The sequence below is a fragment of the Gossypium hirsutum genome, chromosome A09 (genome assembly GCF_007990345.1).
Source record: "Gossypium hirsutum isolate 1008001.06 chromosome A09, Gossypium_hirsutum_v2.1, whole genome shotgun sequence".
Classification (NCBI taxonomy): Eukaryota; Viridiplantae; Streptophyta; class Magnoliopsida; order Malvales; family Malvaceae; genus Gossypium; species Gossypium hirsutum.
This window is the reverse complement of record NC_053432.1, coordinates 72,334,186-72,359,244: the sequence shown is the minus strand read 5'-3', so window position 1 is coordinate 72,359,244 and position 25,059 is coordinate 72,334,186. Positions and strand designations below refer to the sequence as shown.

Below are 25,059 nucleotides of genomic sequence, written 5' to 3'. Positions count from 1 at the left end.
ACCCAAAAACTAGTCGAATCGAACTTGATATGTGAAACAGAGCCAACAATCCAACTCGTGGTTTGTCAAATTTCAAACCTTCCTCCTATACTTTTTGAGATAATAATAAAATTAACCTTTAATATTTATATTTTCTATTTATTACTCTTATTTTTTTAGTTAAATTTAATCTTTAACATTTTTAAAAATAGTCAAATTATTTTTCTTAATAAAAATGATTACTAAAATATTAATTTTTAACATTATTAGTTTGTTAACTCGCATGACAGTTTATGTGCACGTCATGCTAATGACATTACTTGTCTTATATTTCACATCAATAAATAATTATAAAATTATAAAAATAAAAAAGCAAAACTATAAATTGATAAATATAAAAAACCAATAAAAATTCCAAAAATTAGCATGGAATATTTGTAAATTGCAATGCAAGTTGTCATGTTTAAAAATTTAACATTTTAATTAATTTTTTTGTTAAAAAATCATTTCAACTCTTTTTCAAAAGATTGATGGTCAAATTTGATTTTTCAAAAAAGGGTACGGCCAAATTTAATTAAAAAATAAGAGCCAAATTAACAAAAAAATATAAACATTAATGATTAAATTTGATATTATAATTGTTTTTAAAGTTGTTCCTCATATGCTTTTAAATCTTCAATTTTATTTTGAATATTTTTATTTTACAAATTCTACTATTTAATATTTTTATCATATTTTTTTATTATTTATAAAAAAACATATAAATATTTATGAGATAAATTTCATCGTTCAAAAACTTAGTTATAAAAAATAAAAGGTATAATTATTTTTTGGCACTCCAACTTTACAAAAAATTATTTTAGCTTTTTATTTAATTTTTAGTCTCTTTTAATTCCTGAACTTACATTTTTTTTCAAATTATCTTAAAATGGATAGAAAAATTAACATTTATTAACTTTACTGATGTGATATACACGTGAATTACTATGTGGATGACATGTAAGCATTTAATCACTTTTTAAAATATTAAAAGATATTTTTTTATATAATTTTTAAAATTAAATTTATATTTTTTAAATTTTAAAATTTTAAAAAATTAATGAAATACTGATATGTCATTTACGTGACAATTCGAAGTGTATTTCACATAATAAAATTAAAAAATTAAAAAATTAATTTTTTTTAAATTTTTTTTTATTTTAAGATAATTTGACAAAAACACAAATTTAAAAATATAAAAACTAAATAAATGACTAAACTAACTTTTTATTATTATTTACTTATCAGTTCACCACGATCTAAACTCAAGTTGGGGTCATATATTTTTATATGCCACGTGTCAAATACTAGTCCATCAATCAGACATCCCCACCAAGAACTCTCTACATAATCCACAATCTCCACCCACAGTCTCATCAGAGGCGCGTGCAACTCACTTCTCTCCCTCCGGACGCTGGAGGCTTTTAGAACCAGTTGAATTTTGTTGACAGAAAAGAGAACGACGACGCAACACGAAGAACAAGCAGTCATTCTTCTTCAATTTCCGCGGTTTATATTTTTCTATTTTATTTTTTAAATTTTTATTAATTAATAATTGAAAAATGCGGTTGTTTACTTACTTGGGGGTGTCATAATTATCTTTTTATTTAATAATTATAAAAAGGAATTAAAATTTTCAATGTTTTGTTATGAACGGTCTTTTCACAAAGCTCAAACATCTCAATAATCATCGCCGAAACAACAAACGCGTTTGCTAATTGCTATCGGTGACACTCGCGTATCTTTCTATATTCACTCTCAGGCTCTTCAAGGCGGTGTTGTGGAAAGCCCTACGCGCCTTATTATTTTTCTCCATGGACGACCTATTCTCCTCCGAGGACGACGATCACCTCTTCGACCTCGATTACAACCCTTACGCTCGCAAGCGCCCTCTCTCACGCCTCGATCGCGACGATTATGATGAAACCGACGAGGAGGAGGCTAATCGCCAGAAACTCTACCTAGTTCCGTATAGGTGCGCCTTTAATTTTGTTTTTTATCTCTTCTGTTTGGTGGCCGGGAGTACAAGAGACACAATGTGAACTGGATTTTGGGTTTAGAAAATGTTGGAATAAAGAAATTATACTTTTTCTTATCTTCTTTGCTGGAATGATTTGATAGCTTATTATTGTTATTATTTTTATTTTGAATTAAGTTTTAATCAGTTGCATGGTTCTGTTTTTCACTTGCTTGCTATAAAAAATCCGATTCATAGGGTTTTTCCCCCCTTATTTGTATATATTTTTTTGCAATTATAAATTCCTTTTAATTTCAGATGGTGGAAGGAGGCTCAAAGAAGCGTTGCTGATGAAATAGTAGGCATTTTGTACAATGTGTTATCCAACTATGACAATGCCGATTCTGAAATTGTACTGGACTTGAGGAAGGAAGAGAGTTCAGGGACTAGGGTTAAGATGGGCGAAGGGGTTTCAAGCCGTGAATATGCCTTGGTTAAGGAAGCATTGTGGCTGCGTACTCTTAAATGGTGAGGCAAGTTTGTTTCACAATGCTGTTAGTGTTTCATTATCTAGTCTAGTAAGACTTACTGGAATGCTCCTGCTAGGAAATTTGCTAAACTGTAATAGAGAGATTTATGTTTCAGCTTTTTTTATATTTATTTAGTCTAATACTTCCGTACTACACCCTCCCTCAGTTTTATGTAGTATAGGTTTTGAAATAAACTAAAATCTTATCTAGCTGAAATAGTTTTGACCATTTTCTATGAATGTCTTGGTATGGCTGCCTTTGTTTCATGGAAAGCATTTTCTTGAATGTGTTATGATGGAGAATATGGTTTAGTGACAACTTATAGTACTTACCTTTTGTTTTCTAAGGAGATGTTGATTCTACAATCCTTTTTGAGTCGTCTTTTATAGGCACAATGACTCCAAAACGTCAGAGGAAGATGAGAGGTACCATTGTGTTGGTGAGGGTCAATCACAAGAAGTGTTTCCTTTGCAGATAAGGCTTTCTTTTTCACCAGGAACAAATTCATTGTTAGTAACGATCAGTTTAAAGGTCATTTCCGTTTTCCAATCCCTTATTACTTTTTTTTATGGAGTGTTTGTAACTGAGCTGCATGATTTTGGTCTGTGAATCAATGCTGTCTGTAACCCTTTTCCTCCTTTTTGTATTGTTTCATCTTGGGTGAAATTCCTCTCCCCTTTCAATCTAGAGGAAGAGATTATTGCTTATGATGCTAGTCCTGTTTTTAGGCTCATGTCATCTTGAGATGTCTTTTGGTGCTAGAATTAAGGTGTACTCTATGAGAAAATGGCTATCAGATTCACTACTGAAATAGGTGAGTTTAAATTGTGATATCTATTTTGCTACTAAGTTGACAAACTTAGATGAATATGCCTTATTTGAAGGTGATGAAACTGTAGTTGGGTAGTATTAGCTTGTGAACTCTCAAGGCCGTAGATGATAACTTGAAATATTATAATACAAACACACAAAAACACACATGTGCATAAGTCCTAACTATATAGGTTAGGGCTTATCTTGCTGAATGAATATGCAATCAAAATATGGTTTTCGGTCATATCCATGAACAATTAATTGGATTCTTATGGTTGTTGATGCTATTATCTTAATATCCGTGTTCACATTTCCTCACCTCATTGACTGGAATTTTTTTCCTTCTAGGTCGTTTTTGAAGTGATGTTAAAATCCTTTGAAGCAGCACTACATAAATAATAATTGGCCTCTCTATTGAATTTAACTGGCCCAAAAATAACATGTTTGTATTATTGTGAACAAGCATTGCATGATACTTTTTGAGCATGAGCCCTTTTTTACTTGCAGACTGCAGTTGTTTTTATTCACCATTCATCCCATTATAGTACTTCCATTTGTCCTTGAACACTCATTATTTGCATCTTCTATCATATTGAGTTATGATATGCTGCTTGTAAAAATATAAATATAGTTACTAGAATATGGTGATGATCCAGTATTGATCTGTGGATCCATTTCCTGGCAGTGGAATGTGGTTTTGGTTGGTGAAAACGCATGCTATCTGTAAAATATGTCAGGGATTGGTCTCTCTTTCTTTATAGGTCTTGACTCTCATGCCATTCTTTCTTTTTGATTTAGTTTGTCATGTCCTCTATTTGACAGTGGTTTGCATTTTCAGGACAATGCAGTTGATTTTTATAGGAGAGCTTGCATTATTTTCAATTCCCAATCTGAATTGGTAGGTTTTGTTATGAGCTACTAATACTTCATTTAAAATGGTTCCATGTTTTAGTGAAAGTGATGTATGCTTTTCTTTCATTTCTTGTGCAGTTGCAGATTTGGGACTTCTCAGGGCAGACAAGCCAGTTTGTTATGAATGAAATTATCAATTTGTCCAAAATTTCTCCTGGGAAACAGGGGAAAGAGGTGTGACTAGTTGATCTACCTTTTTTTTAGTATTATCATATAGCTGTAGCATCGATACACTTAGTTGCTTGAAACCCTGCTCCTATGCTATTTATTGTGCTTTTTTTAATAAATCCTAAATATATATGAAGGCTAGGACTCATAATCTGCTTCCATTACTCTTACCAACGGAAGTTCCTTGGTTTTAATAATTTGGAGATTCTGTTTATGTGTGTATCTCTGTTCCTGGAAGCTGTTTTAAACTTTTTTCTCTCTGTTCTGTTTTTTTTTTTGCCTCATGCCCTTTTCACATCCAGGTTCTTCTTGAATTGCATGTTCATGGGTTTTTTGTTTTTACAAACAAGACTGATGAGAGATTGGCAGAACCGATGAAGACAGAAAATAGCTTTGGCAAGAGTCGAGTAAGGATGAATATGAATAGTGACAACCTGAGCTCACAATTAATGCTAACCAACACATCACTGTCTGGTAGTGGTTATAGGGGCATTGGTGTGTTGGGCTTGGCAGGACTACAAAATCTCGGAAATACTTGTTTCATGAACAGTGCAGTACAGTATTTGGTGCATACTCCACAGCTTGTTGATTACTGCCTTGGAGACTATGAGAAAGATATAAATCATGAAAACCCTCTGGGAATGAATGTATGATTCTGCATCTTTCATTCAAGAATTTTCTTTCTTCAGATTTGTTTACTTCTTTCTCATAATTGTCTGTTGCTTGCTTAGGGTGAACTTTCTTTAGCATTTGGAGAGCTGTTAAGAAAGCTATGGGCTCCAGGTGCAATGCCAGTGGCTCCAAGAATGTTCAAGTTTAAACTTGCTAAATTTGCTCCCCAATTTGATGGATATAATCAGCACGACTCACAAGTTAGTAAAGTTACTTGCTTAAAAGAATTGTGGTTTCAGTTTTCTCATTTGCTTTTCTGCTAATGATGGCTTACTACCTGTGGCATGAGAAAAAAAATGTTTCAATTATGAAACTCCTCATAGTTCAACAGCTAAAATATGCTTTGCTGATAATTTTAAAATGTAATTTTTCCCATTTCCCCTCTCACATATTGTGTAAATAAAAAGGGATGAGTATTTACCGTGTGCCAGACTTTTAGTTCTTGTGATTTGGGTTCAACCCCTAACAACCTCATTGTCCATGTAATGAGTAGGCCAACTTTTACTTTTTTCTTTGAAAAGTGAAGGTTCCTTTTTCCCTGCCAATAGTAATTATGTTTTATGGTTGACTTAGGAGTTTCTTGCTTTTCTGCTGGATGGCCTTCATGAAGATTTGAATCGTGTAAAATGCAAGCCATATATAGAAGCTAAGGATGCAGAGGGGCGTCCAGATGAAGAAGTGGCTGATGAACACTGGCTAAATCACTTGGCTCGCAATGCTTCCATCATAGTTGACATCTTCCAAGTGAGTCCTTTGAGTTTGAAGTGTCTTGTAACTGATTTTGGAATTTATACTATTATAAAATTTTCCAAGTATTCCTCTCTCTCTCTCTCTCTATATATATATATAAATATTTTTGGCTAAATTCCTCTATAGTTAAAAGCTTCCTCAAATGGCTGTTTATTAGCACCAGAAATAACTTGAGTTTCTGCTTTTTAATTATAATTAATGCTCGAAGTTGCAGTGGATCTTCATCTGCTTTTATGTTCTAGGTGGAGTGTTTTTTTTACCTTTACAAAGACTTGAACTTGTTTAAGTGAAGTAAATCATGTTCAAATTTTCTTTTATTCTAGGGTCAGTACCGGTCAACATTGGTGTGCCCTGTTTGCAAGAAGGTCTCTGTGACATTTGATCCATTTATGTACCTAACACTGCCATTACCTTCAACAACTATGCGGACGATGACTTTGACAGTTTTTAGTACTGATGGGATTATGTTGCCCATGCCATTTACCATTACTGTTCCCAAGGGTGGGAGGCTCAAGGATCTCATTGACTCGTTAAGTTTGGCATGTTCTTTAAAAGATCATGAAACCCTGCTCGTGGCTGAGGTATCCAGCTAGACATTTTTTGCTTTTTCATATGAAATAATGTTATTTCTGTTGTATGTCATTATTAATGACTAATAATGATTTAAATATCACTGATGTATGGCATTTCTCCACCAGCATCATGAATGTCTTTAGTCACTTTTGCTAATTTAAGGATGTTAATAAATCACAATAACAATAAATATTTTGCATGTTTTTTAGTTAGGTCATTTTTCTAGGTTTAGATTGATCGTGGATGTTTCACTAGTATTATCCAGTGGATCTTTCATTGTTTCTCCATTTGTCTTCTGGAGAGTTTAGACCTAGACCATTTTAATTGTCACAATAACTCCTAAAAACTTGTGTTTTATTTAGGTTAAAATATGCTATTGGTCCTTGTTGGCTTTTGTACTTTTTGCATATTTGGAATTTAGTCCCTTTACTTTTCAGATTTAAAAGTTGAAGTTCAATTGTTGACATGGTTAAAATTTTTCTGTTAAATTTGAGTTCATTAAAACACCTGTTTTTTGTTACATGTCTACTGAGTGACTATTTCTTTTATTATAAAAATGTCACACTTGCAAATTTAATAGAAATATTTTAATGGTGTTAACAATTGAACCTCAGTTTTGAAATATGAAAAGTAGGACTAAATGCCTGAAAATAAAAGTAGAGGGACTAAATTCCAAATGTTAAAAGGGTACAGGAACTTGAAGCATATTTTAACCGTTTTATTTACATGGACAGGACTTCCATGTTTTTTTTGGGGGGGGGAGCTTTTACCCCAACTTTTGTTGTTTATTAAAGAAAACTTTTAGCAATTTGGATAGCCTAGAGATAGCATCCATAGTTCTACACTAATGTTTCATTATAGAAACTAACTTTTGAACTTCTATGCAGATATACAAAAATCAGATTTTTCGTTTACTGGATGGTCCATCAGACTCTGTAGCCTTGATTAGAGATGATGATAAACTTGTCGCCTATAGGTTACCAAAAGTTAGTGAGACATGCCCCTTGGTTGTGTTCTCACATCAGCAGCTGGAAAGGTGAGTTTGCTTACCTATTGTCATGATTCTTGTGGCCCGGACGATATTAATTTCTTAATTTGGATAAACAAGCTGCTCTTTGCTGTATCCCTATTATTCTAAATTCAGCCAAACTTACATCTTCATTGCCATTGATAAAAGAAAAAGGGTGCAAATTACTCTTTTCCTTTTTGCATCACTTTCTTTTACAAATTTGCAATTTCTGGTATTATTTTATCTACTTATTTAGTTTAACTATGTTATCAGGCCTTATGGTTTTGGTGCGATGGCACCAAACTGGAAGCTATTCGGTGTTCCTCTTATAGCAAGGATAGAAAATCTTTCAAGTGGATCTGAGATCCATTACCAGTTTCTAAAATTACTTCGTCCATTTCTAATGCCAGTTGAAGATGTGGTAAATGATTATGATGGTGATGAGACAAGGAATACTGTTAACGAGAATTCTAAGGTGGAGGGTATTGTTAGCCCTTTAGTTTCATATAGTGATGCAGGTCCAGACAGTGGAGAAGAGAATGATGTTCATCTGAATGCTGACTTCAAATTCTACCTGGTTGATAAGCCAGGGTCATCGGAGATAAAGATGAATGACCCTGTACCAATCTCAAGTTTAACTAAGAATTTGGATGTGACCGTTCACTGGTCAGATAAGATGATTGAAAAGTATGATACATGTCTTCTCAGCTCATTGCCTGAGGTTTTCAAGCCTCAGTTGTTTGCAAAAAGGCACGAAGAATCCATTTCCTTGTATAAATGTCTGGAAGGTTTCTTGCAAGAAGAACCTTTAGGACCAGATGATATGTGGTTAGTTGTTTCATTTTCTAATAGATCCTTTGTTTCTACTCTTGACAAAGTTATTTATTTGGTCTTCCATCTATAATATACACTTTTCTTTTTAAAGTTAAAAGCAGAATCAATTTATTTTATTTTAAATTATGAAGTAATCATACTCGTCTTGAACCTGATAGTGAGGGTTATGATCATATCTAGGTACTGCCCCAGGTGCAAGAAGCATCAGCAAGCCATCAAAAAGTTAGATCTTTGGAGATTACCCGAGATTTTAGTAATTCATTTGAAGAGATTCTCATATAGCCGTTTTTTTAAGAACAAGCTAGAAACATATGTGGACTTTCCAATTCATGATCTCAATCTCTCCAATTACATTTCCCATATTGATAACCAATTGTCCAATTGTTATCAATTATATGCGGTAACTAATCACTATGGAGGCATGGGAGGCGGTCATTATACTGCTTTAATTGATGTAAGTTTCAAATCTTTTCTACCTAATGTTCTTTGAATGTGTTTAAAGATTTACTGCCATTGAGTCCTACTATTTTACCGATAAGAAATTGCATCTAGCTACCCATGAATGATAGGTTATAAAAATTTGTGATTTACCCTTTTTCTCTAAAACTAATGCATCCTGATTATGATGCTATACTTTTCAAAAGCATGTATTTGTACCGTTGTAGCAATAGATGAAATAATAGGGGTATCATGTCTATTATCAGCTTATTGTTATTGACTTATATGTCAGTATCTGGTTGGTTGTCATTTTAAAGGTGGACCGAAAAAATAAAGTGTATATAATGGTAGCAGTGCTTACTCTCGGCAAACAGTTTTGTACTACGACAATGGTTCAATATTTTATAGGCTGTAGAAGTAGAAATGGAAGCTCTAAAGTTTTTCTTTTAATTTCTCATCTAACTTGGCGTTGATTCTTACATGACTTATGGTCAATCTTCTAATTCTCTTTCTGCATTTTCAGCACGGGCATGGTAGATGGTACGAGTTTGATGACGACAGAGTTTTCCCCATCAGTGAAGACAGAATTAAATCATCTGCAGCATATGTCCTTTTCTATAGAAGAGTCCGGGAGATGTAATTTTAACGTAGTGAAACATATATCGGAATTTAAAGGCAGAACTCAAACCGGGGTTTTAATAAATGTGCAACCCCATGAAGCCAATACAGAATCTACCGAAAGTCAAGGTATCAAAAACAAGACTGTTTTTGTTTACAGTTTCGAGGAAAAATAGGAGAGAAACACATCAGAGTTACAGATTCGGAAACTAGCATCGAAAAGAAGTAAATTCTTACAATGATCAAATTGTCTTTTACATGTACATAAGCATTATCCAAGAAAACAAAAATTTGGAGCAACGCCAATTTTGTTGAAGGGGATGCTTCTCTTGTCGTCCTTGGTTTCTATTGAATGTGTGAATTCTAAACTTGTGATTATGAAGCTTTGTTAGAGTTGATAATCTTACAGGTTTCTTGACAGCAGCTAAATTAAACTTATTTTAGTGGCAAACCAGATGAAGATTTGTATAAAGATACTCGTTGAGGACCTTGCTGAAAGCAAAGAGAAATCACTCAATTTAACAACCGGATTTATATGCTTATTTGTGTAGTTTATAAAATATTATTGATGAGAATCTGGGTACAACATCGATGGAACATCAAATTTTGCAGCAATTTGTCACGTTGAAGATATAGAATATTTCGAGGCATGAAAATATTCGATTGTTTTATTAGAAATTAAATAGTAATAAAAAAATCAATAAATTTGTATATCCGACTTACAAGTACCCATGGCACGTTAGTTCTAAATCTTAGCTTCATATATTAATGAAAAGCAGCTTTTGACTCTAAATGAATGGTAAAAAGATCCCCAAAATCTATCCAGCCACTGAAAATAATTAAATTCTACATTTCGACGATGCCTTTTATTACTTAAAAACCATATGCTGAAATGAAAAAAAAAGAACACATGGGGGGGGGGGGGAGAAATCTCAGGGAGTCAAGCCATTTGGTTCAAGGCTGGCTGGCTGCTGGCTTTACCTTTGCGGTTCCAAATAGGAGTGGTTTCAATAAGCTTATGGGGTACAAGTCGTCTTTCTCGCTTAGTAAGCTTGCGAAACTTGCTTACTCTCAGTCTGGCTATCTCAGCCTCCTCTTCCGCTGTCATCTCCCTCACTACCACCGTTAGTCGGCATTCCGGTCTCTCTTTAATGCCGGCCCATCCTTTCCCATGGAACAACACTCTTTTCAGAAACATTCCCTTTCCAATAAATGCCTCAGCTGTTTAACATTAAAAAAAAATAAAAAGTAGGATGAATACAAGCACAAATACTCCCAAAGTTATACAAGCAAGTTCATTTCCACTGCTTACCAACTAGCAGACGGTCAGGATCCAATCCATGATTATGGGTAGCATTTGCTCGAGCTGAGTGAATAATCTACAATAGCAATGTTTTCATTATAAACTGTTAAACTCTATTGTTCACCGACAAAGCAAAAAAATTCAACTGACAAGACCCAATATAAAAGAAAGTAAAGGGCAACAGAACACAGACGCACACATATGCCTGTCCTTCATTCTTTTTTTCTCTCTGATCAAGCCAGCCCCTCAATCTGTTTCAAGAAACTGCATCTTTCTTCTCCATTAATGAATAGTTTAGTGAGTACAACTTTCCGTTTCTTTCTGTTTTCTGGGTTTCCTTTTGTGGCACCTATAGCAGCTTATAAGATGAGTTTTAGGTAGTTTCTAGACCAGACATCAGCAAGTAACTACACAACTACTTCATAGATTAGAGCAGTTGAACCACCTGGTAGACTGTTTTAGCAGCACGCTTTACCGTCACTTGCAACTGCAATAATGCATCTTCGACACGCGTACCACGAATTAGTGCAGCAACCAAGTTGAACTTCTTGGGACTCTAAAACAAGCAAGTCAACCATATGTAAATTCTACGACCAAAGCAACACCAGAAGCAATGGCAATGCAGCATCATAAAGGGCAGTTTTAGGGGGCCATATTAAAGATGCAATAATAGCTTCTTCTTTTTTAAAAAAATATTACTTCCTCTTGTTCTTGTTATTACAGCTCAATAGCAGTTTCAAGTAGGGTCAATTGATTTTATACTAAAATTTCACTAGCTTTATCATTAGGAACTAACTTAGATACAGCAAAAAAGGCCAGTTACTCATGCAGAAATTGAGGCAAATGAAGATGATATTGGACCTTTATAAACCAGCCTCTATTGAATTTAACAAAGATTTACTAACAATCAATTAGTTGCACGGATGCTCCATGGTATGTTCTCACTGCTCAAGCACAAGCTTAAGCACAGAATTCAGAAAAAAGTTTTTGTTTCAGCTTAATTTTTCTGTAAATCTCCTAAAGCATAAAGGCAAGTCATCTCACTTTTAGGTTTTTGCATTAGAAAAATTCATCTACTTGACTTATTGCTTTGGATCTCTCAAAATATCCATTTATTTCAACTAATCAGAGGAAAGAGAATTTTGTGCAGAAGTCAAGACCAACATATTGTGTCCCATCAATTAAGCTAAATCAAACTCATTTAAAGCTGGAAAAATTCCTCTTTCTAGCACGTTTGAATAACTTACAGAAGTGGTTTGCAAAATGCAAGTCTCATGTGAAAGGGCATAGCATGGAAAAGTATGCTCCATTCATTATTATTGATCCAGAGCCATGTAAATTTTCATGTAGTTATTGAACATTGGAAACTATTGCATGTAGAGGAACATTGATCATGAAACATCACCAACTTCCTTGGGTTTTCATTACAATAATAATGTAGATATTTTATAGTTCCCTGCCTATTTAAGTTATATACCTCATTTCTTACCTTCAAGTGGGACAGCAGAATACCGAAATAAGCAAATGGAATGAAGTTAGAAATTTCTGGTAATTGTTCGGGTGGTTACCTGTTTTATTTTCTTTAAAACCGCCTGAACTTTTGTGCGATTAGCAACAACTTTCTTCTCTTCAGTCTTTCCACTATCTATTGCCAAAACAGGAGTTAATGGTGATGAAATGGGTGTCTCTTCAGAAGAACCTGCTAGTAATTTCCTTGAAGTGGAAATTCCCTATGCATGTAAATATAAGACAACTTATGAATGGAAAACAACAAAAAATAAAAATAAGGAAAAAATTGAAAAAGCTCGCAATAGCAACCCGAATGTTTAAAAATGGAATAAAGAACAAGCCATTGTATCAATAAATTCTTTTGGCTCAGATCAACTGATAATATACTCTGAAAAGTATTGACTTAATAACTTTAATATGATGCTGCCAGAGGGAATAAATATTATAACAGCGTATAATGACACATCCATGTGGCGCAAACATTATATAGATAATTCATTTATGAACCTCCTGTGACATTGATTAAGAATTGTTTATTCATCAGTTAGAAGCGTCTCATTGATCTTCAATATGTTGACACTAATTCAAACCATTGGCATTGTCTCCAATGGGAATTGTTAATCAAAGGGCATCTTACAATGATGAACAGAAAAGAAACTCTGATCTTCTGCAGATAGGTGCCATAGGCAATAAAAATCATACTGAATAGGGATGACATCAAGATGAAAGCAACATGGCATCTTAAATACAAGAAAACAAGCATTTACAAATCAATAATAGTAACACCATCAAAAGTGAGAAAGCGCATGAACTTATTGCTTTCCAAGATATATCACAATATCCGCCTCTCTTACCTCTGTATACTATTCATCAGTAAACAAACAAGGCATCCAAAAATTCGCATCAGCATACATGAAATGTCACAATTTCTACTTCAGATTTCACAAGAAAAGTTGCATTAGATTACATGTCTAGTTTTTATGACTTGCAAAACACAAAATTCACGGTTCTCTTGGAAATAGAAATAATGACCATTGCCAAGAGAAACTAGAAAACAGCCAAAAACATCAAATTTACCAAAATCATATCCAAGTGCAAAGAACAAGTTAGCATTACCAATTGCTGGAAATACTGATATAAAGGCGATGAGATGCTAGCGGAAGGTGGCTTCCACAATCTCTGAATACCAGGCAGTTCGCCTGCATAAATAATTCAAATAATTTTAAATACTGAAATTAAAAAAAAAAAAAAACACTTACGAAGTGTTGCCAATCTTACTTCCCTAATAACAAATTCAAATTTAACTTCAACTTCACATAGAAAATACTAATAAAACAATTAACGAAGTGGAACAGAGGTCCCATGAGAATGAAAGAAGCTAAATATATGAAGTATCAATAACCAAGTTATTCAAACTCACTAGGTAAAAGGGAGGGGCTCAAGCGAGAAGTGGAAGTGGAAGAGTAATTGGAAGACAGAGAATAATTGTGTTCCAGTCTTCTTCGAATTCGACGGAGTGCACATTGCAAATGCCTCTGCCACCCCACCATGATTTTCGAAACGGCCTACTCCTTTAGGACTTTTCTCAAACAGCTAAGAGGGTAAAGAAACAAACCCAAAGTCACACTCACAATGGTAATAACCCAAAGCCAACAAAAGGCATAAAGCATAAACAAAAAACAAGTTAAAAACATTCTTAAGACCCAACTAACAACTTTGAAGATCAAACTAAAAACAAAGGGAAAAATTGAATCTTCAAAATCTAGAAAGGAAAAAAAAAGCTGACACTTAAAAGAAATGAGATTTTAGAGTTTGCTAACTTATTATTGTTTTTGGATTGAATTGCTAATGTACAGATTGGTTATGGTGTAAAGCTTAGTGAGAGTCAGTGAGGAGTCAGCTTGTAAGCCTGGGCTCAACCGGAACTGTGAGAAATTTTTTTCTAGTTGTTGTTATTCCTTTCGGAATACCTACGCTGGAGGTCCTTGTACTGTAGGACTAGGAGGAATTTAGTTCCTCCTAATTACATTCTAAAAAATGATAATTATTTTCATTAATAAACTACTTAGAAAATAATAGTTTAGTATTTCAAATTAATAGGGCAATTTAATTGTAAGAAAAAGAATAATTGAATAGGATGTTAGCTACTTACATTTTTAAAAGTATTTGTAAAAATCATCTACACTAACATTTTTAAAACTTTTAAAATAATTTTGGAATTATTATTAATTTTTTTACTTTTACATTTTTGTTAATTGTTAAAATTATTCAAACCTAGTTGCATTTATTTTTTTTCCACCTTAGTTTTCTTCTTCTTCTTCTTCTTATTTGAGTGTGGAGATCATTTAATTATGATATAAGGTGGGATGTTTATACCTCAATTAAAATTGAATTAACTAATCGAATTGATTTAATTTGATTAATTGGTTAGTGAACGAATTTAGTTTGATCGGAGGTCGGTTAATAGTTTTTTTAAATTTCAGTTATCGATTAATTCGGTTCAAAATTAAATAATTAACTGAAATAAATAATATGTATTATATATAATATATTTTTTATATTAGCAATACATTTTTTGAACAATTATTTTTTATATTAATCGAAATAAATAATATTTATTATATATAATATATATATTTGAACTATTAAAAAATAAGAAATGAACATTAGCAATATATTTTTTTATATGTTTTATACTTATTTTAACCAAAAGACAAAAACATATAACTGAAACATTTCGGTTCAGTTAATGTATTTGAAAAAAAATGCGATTCGATTAACGGTTCAATATTTTTACATTTTGAGTAATTCGATTTGATTAATAACCGAACTGACCGTTTGAACATCTTTACAAGAATTTAGTTTGACAAGCTCAAGTAGAACACAGTTTGTTATGTGAGCTTGTTACATTCATAATCTTCCCAAGTTACTATCGTCATTACAAATCCTTTGGAGTCCCTGAAAACGAATGAGACTATAACAGATTTTGATTGAATTATATTTGCCTAACCTCAACATCCAATTGCATCGTCGTATCAGTTTGGCCAGGAAATTGGTCCTTCTTACCCACCCCATTTCCCAGTGAGGACGCCCAAGCTGAATATTTCAAGTACTTTGTGTAGGTCTTGGGAAACATGGGGAGCTCTTCCCCTCCTCTAAACCTTTGTCGTATCATATCTCCTATTTTCTTACTTAAGTCGTCAGTTTGTTTTTTGGTTGCAAGAAAGTCTTTTAAGGTATCAACTTCTACATTTCCACATTAAATGTTTAGCTTGATTTGAAGACAACACACTAAATTTAAATATTATATCTCTTATTAATATTGCAAATGGCATATAAATTTGTTATAAAAAATTAAATTTCTGGCTCAATCGGTAAAAGTGGAGGCTTTGAGTATTGAGTATTTAAGTTTGAAAGTTATTATGTGTAATTATATGCGTCGGTCTTTGATTTCTATCATGTGTAATTGTCATAAATGGGTTTTGGTCTAATTAGTCTAGTTTATTGGTTTTAGTTTGGATTGTATCAATTTTTAGTTTGTTTGTGCTTGTAATGATTTGATTCTATATTGTGATTACTCAGACACTCTATATGTAATAACTTAATGCTTGTGGTTATTCAGACGTATATTTATATTTGTACTTTAATTGTATATTTATTACACTTTAAAATTTTTCATAATTTTTTTTGGACTTGTAACTATTTTCATATGATAGATTGAAAATGTAATAAAAAATATTGAGCTAAGAAAGGTTGGAAGGTTAAAAAATTGGAGTTCGGCCAATTGAGTTTTAACTCGATTAGTATGAGTATTATTGTCTATGTAGGAGGACATAGATTCGAGTACGCTAAAGTGTAATATTCTCTTATTTATGAATTAAGAAGGGGTAATGAATAGTACTAAACATTATATAAAAAAACATATATAATCAAATTTAAAAAAAATGAATTTTAGCCCCTACCATTCCCTTTTAACTTGGTCACTGCCTATGGACCACCTTTGCCTCTATGCATTGCTCTTTCAGATAAATGAATTTCAATTTGAAAAAATATCCACCCAAATTTGTAACAAATTTAAAAAAAATATATAATATTTTAATTTATATAAAAAGTTAAATTTTGAAATTAAAAAATTAATATTTCACTATTTTTAATCCCGTCAAATACCCATCTTAAATTGATTAAAACAATAGTAAAATCAATGAAAAACATGGTGGAGATCGCCAACTACTTATTTGTCGGGTCATTCACTTCATTATTATTCAAGTAATGAAAAATAAAATTTAAAAAAAGAAATACAAAAATCCATTCATCATGCATCTAATCCTATATGACTATTAAAAGAAGGTTGATACTTGTTAGGGACTTCCTTTTGTTTATACGTTTCTGTTTTTTTTTCTAAAAAAAGTTTAATTTTTCTTATTATACTTAAATTTAAAATTTAATTTCTATACTTTAATATATAGTTATATACCAATTAGATTAAATTAAATTAAAAATAATCTTTAAAAAAGTCAAACTTTTTATTGAATCAAATGAAAAATAATGTGTTATTTTAGATTAAATTATCTTTATGGTTTCTCTATTATCTTTAAATTTAAGATTTAGTATATATACTTTAATTTGATATAATTAATTCTTCTATATAATATCATTAGTTATTTAAATTAATTTATACCTTTAATTATTACGGTTAAAAATTGAAGTTGATTTTTTTAAAATACCCGTCCCAACTCTATGCAAAAATATGTATATATTCTTTTGTGTTAAGAAAAATAATTTTCAAATAAATTCATATTATCATTTTAATTAAAATAATTAAAGATATTAATTATTTAGACGAATTAATGTCATTATAAAAATAGATAATTAAATTATGTTAAATTAAAATATAAAAGTTAAATCCTAAATCTCAACATGATAGATAATGAATAAAAAAAGTAAAAGACAAAATCGTGCCATTAGTTAGTACCTTTAAGAGTAGAGACATCGGTTCATTAACTTTTGTCTCCACCGAACTGTTCAACAATTTGCCCTAAAAACAGACGAAATCTTCATTCGTATTAGAAATAATGACCATGTATGAGGCGTCAGGTGGATCGTCCTCCTCCTTAGCAGCACTCCCGTTGTTGCCTACTTCTAGAGGTTGGTCGTGATTGCCCACCCTCGGCGATTGACTTTGGTGGCTGTTTTCTCTCATTCAACATCATTCCCTTTCTTTCTCTAATATTTAACCAAGTTTAATGCTCAGTTTGACACTTTGACACCTATTTTTTTTTTGTCCTACTTTAATGCATCAACTAGCATTTCGCTGCACTACTTAACTCACGACATTAAAGAAAACTAACATGTGGCACTATTAGATGGCTTTCTTTTATTTTTTAAATATTATGTAAAATTTATTAATTAAAAAAGGTTTATATATCATAACATTAATTCAAATATTCAAAAAAAAAGATTTCCTTTAGAAAACAAAATTTTAGAAAATCCTAAAATATATAAATTTAAATTCAAAAACTCGTAACAATATAAAAAAAATTCAAAAAGACTCAAAGTTTAGAAAAGTACAAAAAAAACCCTCAAAATTTCAAAAAAAAAATATATTCTAGAAAATTTGTAATAAATTTTTTTATTTTTTAAAGCACCACATCATATATCAAAATTTCTAAAATTTCAAAAAGTCTAACTCAAAAATTGAAAAATAATTTTTTTTAAAAAAAGAGACAAATTCCAGAAGATTGTAATAATTAAAAAAAAACCGCAAAGAAAAGTATATATAAATTTTTATAAAAGAAATTCTTAAATTTTGAAAAATTCAAATGAAAATTCGATTAATGACCGGTCTTAAAGTCAAAGATATATCTCCTAAAATACTTTTTTTAAAACATTTTATATTTTTAATATATTCTTTTGAATTTCTTTTAAAACATATAGTTTAATTTGAATAATCATAAAAATGTCGTGTCTAACGTTTTAAATGATTGAAAGGTGTTACATACCACATTTTAATAAAGTTTACATGTATTTTTTAATATCTATACAAAAAACTGTTTTAATAAAATGTATTGAACTGAATTATATAATAATTTAAGTACTAAAATGAAATAAAAAAAAAGTAATTAAATATTAAAGTGAAAAAAAGGGTATAATTTGAAGGGTAGACAGGGAATTAAGTGTTTAATAAATGAAAATGTTTAACACGTTTAATTTAAGCTTCGTTTATTTCATTGAAACGGAAAATAATTTCTACAAAATGATTTACTTTTCTGGAAAAGTTAATATTTTTCAGTGTTTGGATGAACCTGTATAAAGTATTTTCTGTTGTTTTACAGATTTTTTGAAAATATTTCATAAAAGTTTTTTCAATAAAACAAATATACATTTGAGATTTTATTATATTTTCATTGTTTAATTGAGTTTATTTCAGAAAGCTTATTTATATTTTAATTAATTATGTTTTAGTTTTTATCAAATTTAATTTACTTAATTAAGCTTAATTGTTAATTTCATACATTTGAGAATATAAATTTATGTTTAATTAAGTAGAAAGTGGTAAATATTTATTTTGAATATTATTTGGATGAGTAAGGTGAAAAATGATTTAATTTAATAAAAATTGAAGGAACAAATTGTTAAATTTGTAAATTTTTGAACTAAGGGTTTGAGTAGTGGAATATGAAATATTGATGTAGTAACTATAGTTTATAATTATGAAATATGAAAATTTGGAAAGTTGAGCATAAACTAGTAAAGTTTGAAACTATAATTTGGAAAGTTGAGCATAAAATAGTAAAGTTTGAAACTACAGGGTTAAATTGTAAAGATTTCAAAACTTGAGTTTTAGGATTAATTTACATTATTTGAGAATTTACAATTCTGAAAAATAGAATATGAAAGTTTAATTGTTCAAAAGTCAAGGACTAATATTTGAAAATTTTGACAAATTTAGTTGTAAGGACTAAATTTTAAAATTTGGAAATTTTAGAAAATGGATTGTTTTGCAAAATTATACAAAATGAGATTTAGGACTGAAGTGTAGAATAAAAAAATCTGTTTGTGAGGAATTAAATTGTAGAATAGTAAAACTTTAAAATTTAAGGATTTAATCGTAAAAAATATAAAATTAAAATATAATGGACTGTTTTCTTTAACAGTGAAAAGAGCTTTTCCTTTTTATTTCTTAGACAATAAAGACAGTAAACAAAGGCTTATCAATTTAAAAAATGTCTTACCCAAAAAAAATTTAATAACACATTTTTTTTAAAAAAGTCTTAATTTTATTATTTTTTTAAAACTAACTTTTTTTTTAATAATTTATTTTCCATGAAACAAATAAAGCAAAATAATAAAAATATTATATTAGATTTTAATAGAATAAAACTTAAAAACAGCCTACTAAACTAATTGGATTAGTGCAAAGTGTAGAGTAGAGTCGTAAGTCGTAACAAAGCTTTATTTGGTAATAAGGTTTGGTGGAGGTTTTCAGTGCTGTGGGACCCGCCTTCTTAGTTGTCCTAAAATCCGTCACGCATCCAAATACTTTAATTTTGTTTAACAGAAAAAAAAGCTGTAATTTTTTGATTTAGTGATTCTGCCGACTGTCGTGTATCCGGTATACCCGAGAAGAAAAGCCCATGTTTATTTTGCGTCTGGGCGCTCCCCCTTCAACCTTCTCTTGCTTTGTTTACCACCATCAAGATATAGAGATTTGTTGGAGCTTTTAACATTGAGATCTGTACCATTCTTTTTTCGGTTTCTGTAATTTCACTTTTCTCTGTTTCTGATTATTCCTTCTTATAATTTTCATTGGAGATCAATTTCTTTTTTCCTTTGATTTTCATTGAGCTTCATGTAAGTTGAACTTCTTTCATTGCTTGCCTTGACTGATAATATGACTTGTCGATCTTATGAGGTTAGAGATATGAATGTTTTTTCTTGTTTTATAGAATTCCTCAGCCGTGGTCCCCGTAGCTTTTGCAGTTCTTTTCTGTGTCAATTTCGTGGTTTGATTTATTTAGTTTGTTCTGCAGATGAGGCTTTTTGCCTGTACAATCACATGGAAGTTTTAATGAATGAGAACTTTAACGAACTTTGTCTTTTACTCTTGCATATTCTGCAGATAGAAACCTATTTTTTTCATTTTTTTTATGCAGCTGTTCTTAGCTGTTTTGTCTGGAAATCTAACGCACGTGTTTACAAAATTGGTTTTTAGTTGCAAGGTTAGTTGATCCTTGGAGTGATTGAGGGGCAGCTGGATGCTGTTTTCTTACATATGTTAATATGGAAAAGAAAAAGGCAATCTCTCAATACAGAGAGAGGCTGGACAACACACTGTCCTCTGCTGAACTGACTGATCCCGAGACACTTAAAACCCTTGTCAAGAATCAGATTTTACGATATGCACAACATGAGAAAGAAGGTTTTAGAGCATTAATTCCAATTTAATGTTAAAGCTGCTATATGTGTACTTTGAATCCCTCTATGTACATTCCTTACTAAATTAAGTGTTTGTTTTCAAGTATATACTGTCCAACTTTTTCTTCTTTCTTATTTTGGTCAACAGAATTTAGTGAACATTTATTGGACAAAAGGGCTCAGGAAGTATCCAATTTTCTCGACATGTTAAGGAGTACTTCTGTTGATGATCATCAAGTGTCAGAATACAGTGAGACATCACATGGGGAATGGAAGGTATGCTCTATCAGTTTAGATTCCCTTATTTCTCTTATATCAATGCCTTTATTGAGCATATCTTAGTGGAAGGAACCATGTTATGTTCTACATCATGATTATTGTTCACCAAGATATATAGCGAACCTTTATTTGCAGTTGAAGCATGATAATGAAGAGTTCCGTGTTATGTACCGTGAAGGACCTCATGGCACCCCTTTTCATACTTTACTTGTTGAAGGCTATGTAGATGGGCCTTTGGATGTTTGTAAGTTCTGCCCATGCTTTAATTATTTTTGAATTTCCTCCTGAATCATGAGCAGAAGACTATGAAATTGCAATTGGCTTAAGACTTAAATACTACTCATGATTGTATAAGAAACTTTTTCATGAGCAACTTAATTGCAGGTTTATGTATCTCTTGGGAGTCACCCCTATACAAGAAATGGTGAGAATTGTTTTCATTCTTGCACTTGATTCTAATGTAGAATTAGCATTGCTCTATATGACTGGTAAAACTGTGTAACCTGCATGCTTTCATTCTTTTTTATATCCTCTGTTGAAGTAATATGTTGTGTATCAATGACCTTGGTTGTGTGTTGTTACAGAAAATCTCTCTACAAATCAGAATGTTTTGTAGACACCTATTTCTATTCTGTTCTTGCACCACTAGTACAATATCTATGTAATTGCACTTGTATAATTATAAATGGATAATTGGTGAGAATTTGTCACAAAAGATTGACAGACAGGGGAGAGGATACTTGATATCTAACAATAATATGTAGCTGATTTTAAGACTTCATCCAGTTCAAGTGAAAATGTGTATGTTTTTGAAAATAATCTTTGTTTGCTTTTCCTAGGTGGCCTCAGTCTAGCTTTCCACCTTTCAAAGTAACTAGTTCCACCTGTTTGCAAAAGATCCGAATTGGTGAACAGATAGCTCTAGTGAGGTTTGTCAAGCCTAGAACTACAACAGTTCATTAAGATATTTTTCCTTCTTTCAGTAGTATGTTGAAGTCTGAAATTGTAAAATGCTTACTTATCTTTGTATTTTCGGAAGAAAGGGTGAAGGTTGCATGGCCGCTGTCAGCTAGGGAGGCTCTAGTACACTATTTTTTCTTTGAGTACTTTCAAGATGATCTGATTGTTATTCTTGTGAACACGGTAGTCACTTCAAAGACTCGAATATGGTTTCCCCTCCTTTGCAATTTACATTCTTCCCATATACTGGAAATCTATCTAAATACTTCTGTTCTTATGCTTTTAGATATCAGATGTGAGCGATATTGATAAAGCAACTCATGGATTTACTAATGATGGAATCCCTGAAGCAAAAGATGTTGTAAGGATTGATGTAGTTGGAGGCTTTGCTTTGCAGAAGGTGAACAACGAGAGAAGCTACTTTAGGTAAGTTGCAATACTTTAAGCTGTCATATTAAGATAGGCAAGTAAATGTTGCCATATGCATTTCTGGGCGAGAAAAGGGTCAACAGATTTAGGCCCCTCTACAAGCACCAAAGAGTTTTATCTGCAAAGATAGCAGATGCCTTGTATAATTGTGGCTTTGGCTCTTGCTGTTGCTTGAAATCTCAATAGGACATATGCTTGAGGAGCTTATTTTTCAAATATCCCAGAGTATGACTCGTAAGACATTAATGGAGATGTTAATATATTTGGGGTTGGCATTGGCTAAATACTGGTCTTCGATGATTCCATTTGATCGGAGATGTGATTAGGAGAGCCTGAATTAGGGTCATTGGATCTGCTAAGGCATTCGGTCCAACTGTATTACACAACCAGCTTTTTTCTTGTTCGGATCTGAATTCAGGTCATTTTTAATCATAAGGACTTGGGAGTTTATTTCAAATGGCTGCTTTATTTTTCCTCCCTTATGTGGCATTGAGTGTCAAATAGGCATTACCAAGTATTTTCTTTCTGAAATGTGACTATCTATAGATACCGGGAGGATCATTTGCAATCATGGCTGTAGAAACCGTGTCCATATCACCTTTTGAAGGTCGCATTCCTCTCATGATTCTTCCTTGTTTGTAGGACAATAGCAAATATGGATATGAAGCTGGATTTTGTCCCTCCATCCCTTATAAACTTCATTGCAAGGCAGCTTATTGGAAATGGTTTTAGACTCTATCAGAAGGTCACACATTCTTCTGACATGGCACCTTCATTTCCTGCAAGTAGTTTATGATTATCTGTCTTTTTAATTGCTACCAATTAAGTGTGACTCATTTGGCTCGTCAATGTATGCAATGAAGTAATGGGTAAAAATCAATCCATCATTTGTCTTAAAAGGTTCCATTGCTGAGAGCTTCCAGATTAGTAACTTCATTTTTCATGATGCTTATTATTATTACCCTACCGATTGATCTCTCACATTTTTCCAGTCTACAATGCTTACAGACTGTGGCTTCTGTCACTAATAGCGATGAGGATTACAGCAAAGCCTTGGGAGACCCTCTGTTTTGCCTAATTCGTGGAGCTCTTTTTTCCAATAACAAATCAGGCGAAGTTCTTGAAGCACAAGAAATTAAAAGGGAACCTGGTATTTTTCCTAAGGAGGATGAAATTGTGCCTAACGAGAATGAAATTGTAGACATACAAGATGGCACAAACGATGCAGAACCAGAGGTTCATGCTAATGAACCTGCTGGTGAATCTCCACTGAAGATAGCACTAGACGCAAAGAGAAAAGCTTTTGGTGAAATTGAGGAAGAAGAAAGTGAAGAGAGTACCTGCTTGGAGGAGAGCATTAAGGCTGCAAATCAACCTTCAACCAATAGTTTTGCTGATTCAAGTGGCGTAAATGCTAAACAAAGGGTTTCTATTCGTCCAGAGGTGAAAGAAGCTCTGGGAACATTGGAGAAGGCCATTTCAATTGTACGGCAATATAGATTTAATGCCCAAAGCAGATCTTCTAGTTTCTCTGATGAAGAAACTCCGAATTTTGAAGAGGGTGCTGTAGAAGACTCAACTTTTTCTGCAGAAGCCAATGTTTGTTCAAAAGTCGAGGTTGGTCATGAAGCTGGCTCCAAAAAGTTCGCGGAGGATTTGGATACGACTTCGGATAACTCCAAGAATAGCAATGACATAAACAACACAAGGTAATCATGTTAAGATATTTTCACATGTATCCACTTGAATAGTCGAGGGGAGTAGGAGAGTCACCCCGTCATCCTTTGGCCTTTTTCACAATTCCCCTAGTTTAATGTTAAAACCAAAATAATGGGATACATCTGTTTTGCAGGTCTGGTGGACCAAATTCTATGTCAAGGGAAGTACACCATAACAAAGTAGTACCGGCATCGCCTCATCAAAATGCATCAATGCTACCAATGGATGGTAACCAGGTTGGTTTGAATTCTTATGGGAATGGAACCATAAAGACAAATGGGTTTCATGAAAAGGGTGTTGAAAAGCCGAGTAAGTGGAGAAAGCATAGGTACTGTTGCATTGGTTTCAATTCAGGGTAGGTATTAGCCTCCACCCCTGAAGAAGACAGACCTTAGATGGATCAAAGCAAGGTATTTCATTTTAATAAGACCTAATAGAGTGGATTTTGTAATATCTTATACAATAATATGTTGTAATTTGTAACCCTAAATAAGTTTTTAAGTACCAATTTTAACAACTTTGTGCCATATGATTTGTGGGGTATGAAGGTGAAGGGATCTTCTCAACAGACACGGTATTAGACTTGAAGTTTTCTTGTTTTCTTTTTTGCAATGCAGTCTGCCAAAGAATCGAAAAGTCATAAATGACTTCCAGAATTGGTATACCATAAATGAAAGGAAATATGTTTTCAGTGTTTCAGACAAAGACTATGCCATCCCTATGCTTAATATTCTCTCTCTCTCAAAATATTTTCTAATTTCTTAACCAGCTAAACCATTGGTTTCCTCCTTACAGAACACCCACTTTAATGGCAGTGATGGCACGTTCTTGCATTTTTCTTTGCCTGCTTTTGGTTTGTACTATTTTTTATTTTTTATTTTTTGAAAGAAAGAAATTACAGGTCAAAGATCAAACATTGAGAAAACTCATTACATAATATTTATCAACGAGGTTTCCTATCTTTTTTGAGCTTGATTATCTTATCAGTAAGGCTATTCTCTCCTCTTGGAATATGTTGAAGATTTTAATGACTTAATTGCTTCAATAACAATAGGGTTCTCATAACTAAAGCAGAATTAGAACTTTTATGAACTCTTTCGTGAATGAGATTAATTGCCTCAAGATTGTCAGACCGTATAAGTATCACACACAC

The 25,059-nt window shown here is 32.2% G+C and overlaps 3 protein-coding genes across 9 annotated transcripts; 2 read left to right on the top strand and 1 right to left on the bottom strand.

Annotated features, from left to right (window-relative positions):
- Positions 1–1,382: 1,382 nt before the first annotated feature.
- Positions 1,383–9,670, top strand: LOC107889455 (ubiquitin carboxyl-terminal hydrolase 8). Its single transcript, XM_016813874.2, has 14 exons — positions 1,383–1,527; positions 1,781–1,993; positions 2,294–2,503; positions 2,895–3,036; positions 4,157–4,216; positions 4,309–4,404; positions 4,701–5,045; positions 5,130–5,270; positions 5,644–5,814; positions 6,144–6,401; positions 7,281–7,429; positions 7,676–8,230; positions 8,417–8,690; positions 9,198–9,670. The coding sequence occupies exons 2-14, from the start codon at positions 1,833–1,835 to the stop codon at positions 9,312–9,314; spliced, it is 2,679 nt and encodes an 892-aa protein (XP_016669363.2). The 5' UTR covers positions 1,383–1,527; positions 1,781–1,832; the 3' UTR covers positions 9,315–9,670.
- A 305-nt stretch (positions 9,671–9,975) lies between these two features.
- LOC107890110 (50S ribosomal protein L22, chloroplastic) lies at positions 9,976–17,318 on the bottom strand. Of its 3 annotated transcripts, none has more exons than XM_041076641.1 (7): positions 17,077–17,318; positions 13,525–13,697; positions 13,221–13,303; positions 12,164–12,325; positions 11,041–11,151; positions 10,605–10,671; positions 9,976–10,513 (listed from the first exon to the last, which is right to left on the bottom strand). In XM_041076641.1, the coding sequence occupies exons 2-7, from the start codon at positions 13,652–13,654 to the stop codon at positions 10,233–10,235; spliced, it is 834 nt and encodes a 277-aa protein (XP_040932575.1). In that variant the 5' UTR covers positions 13,655–13,697; positions 17,077–17,318; the 3' UTR covers positions 9,976–10,232. The 3 variants fall into 3 exon arrangements, with proteins under 3 accessions (XP_040932575.1, XP_040932574.1, XP_016670111.2); XM_041076640.1 differs by lacking the exon at positions 17,077–17,318 and adding an exon at positions 13,925–14,108; XM_016814622.2 differs by lacking the exon at positions 17,077–17,318 and having other exon boundaries at positions 13,525–14,108.
- A 2,205-nt stretch (positions 17,319–19,523) lies between these two features.
- On the top strand, positions 19,524–24,433 carry LOC107889456 (uncharacterized). 5 transcript variants are annotated; one of them, XM_016813878.2, is made up of 11 exons: positions 19,524–19,862; positions 20,317–20,523; positions 20,668–20,795; positions 20,934–21,042; positions 21,183–21,222; positions 21,638–21,727; positions 21,842–21,941; positions 22,045–22,184; positions 22,830–22,932; positions 23,196–23,896; positions 24,040–24,433. In XM_016813878.2, the coding sequence occupies exons 2-11, from the start codon at positions 20,385–20,387 to the stop codon at positions 24,263–24,265; spliced, it is 1,776 nt and encodes a 591-aa protein (XP_016669367.2). In that variant the 5' UTR covers positions 19,524–19,862; positions 20,317–20,384; the 3' UTR covers positions 24,266–24,433. The 5 variants fall into 5 exon arrangements, with proteins under 5 accessions (XP_016669367.2, XP_040932573.1, XP_016669365.2 ...); XM_016813876.2 differs by having other exon boundaries at positions 19,653–19,955; XM_016813877.2 differs by having other exon boundaries at positions 19,659–20,016.
- The last annotated feature ends 626 nt before the right edge of the window (positions 24,434–25,059 follow it).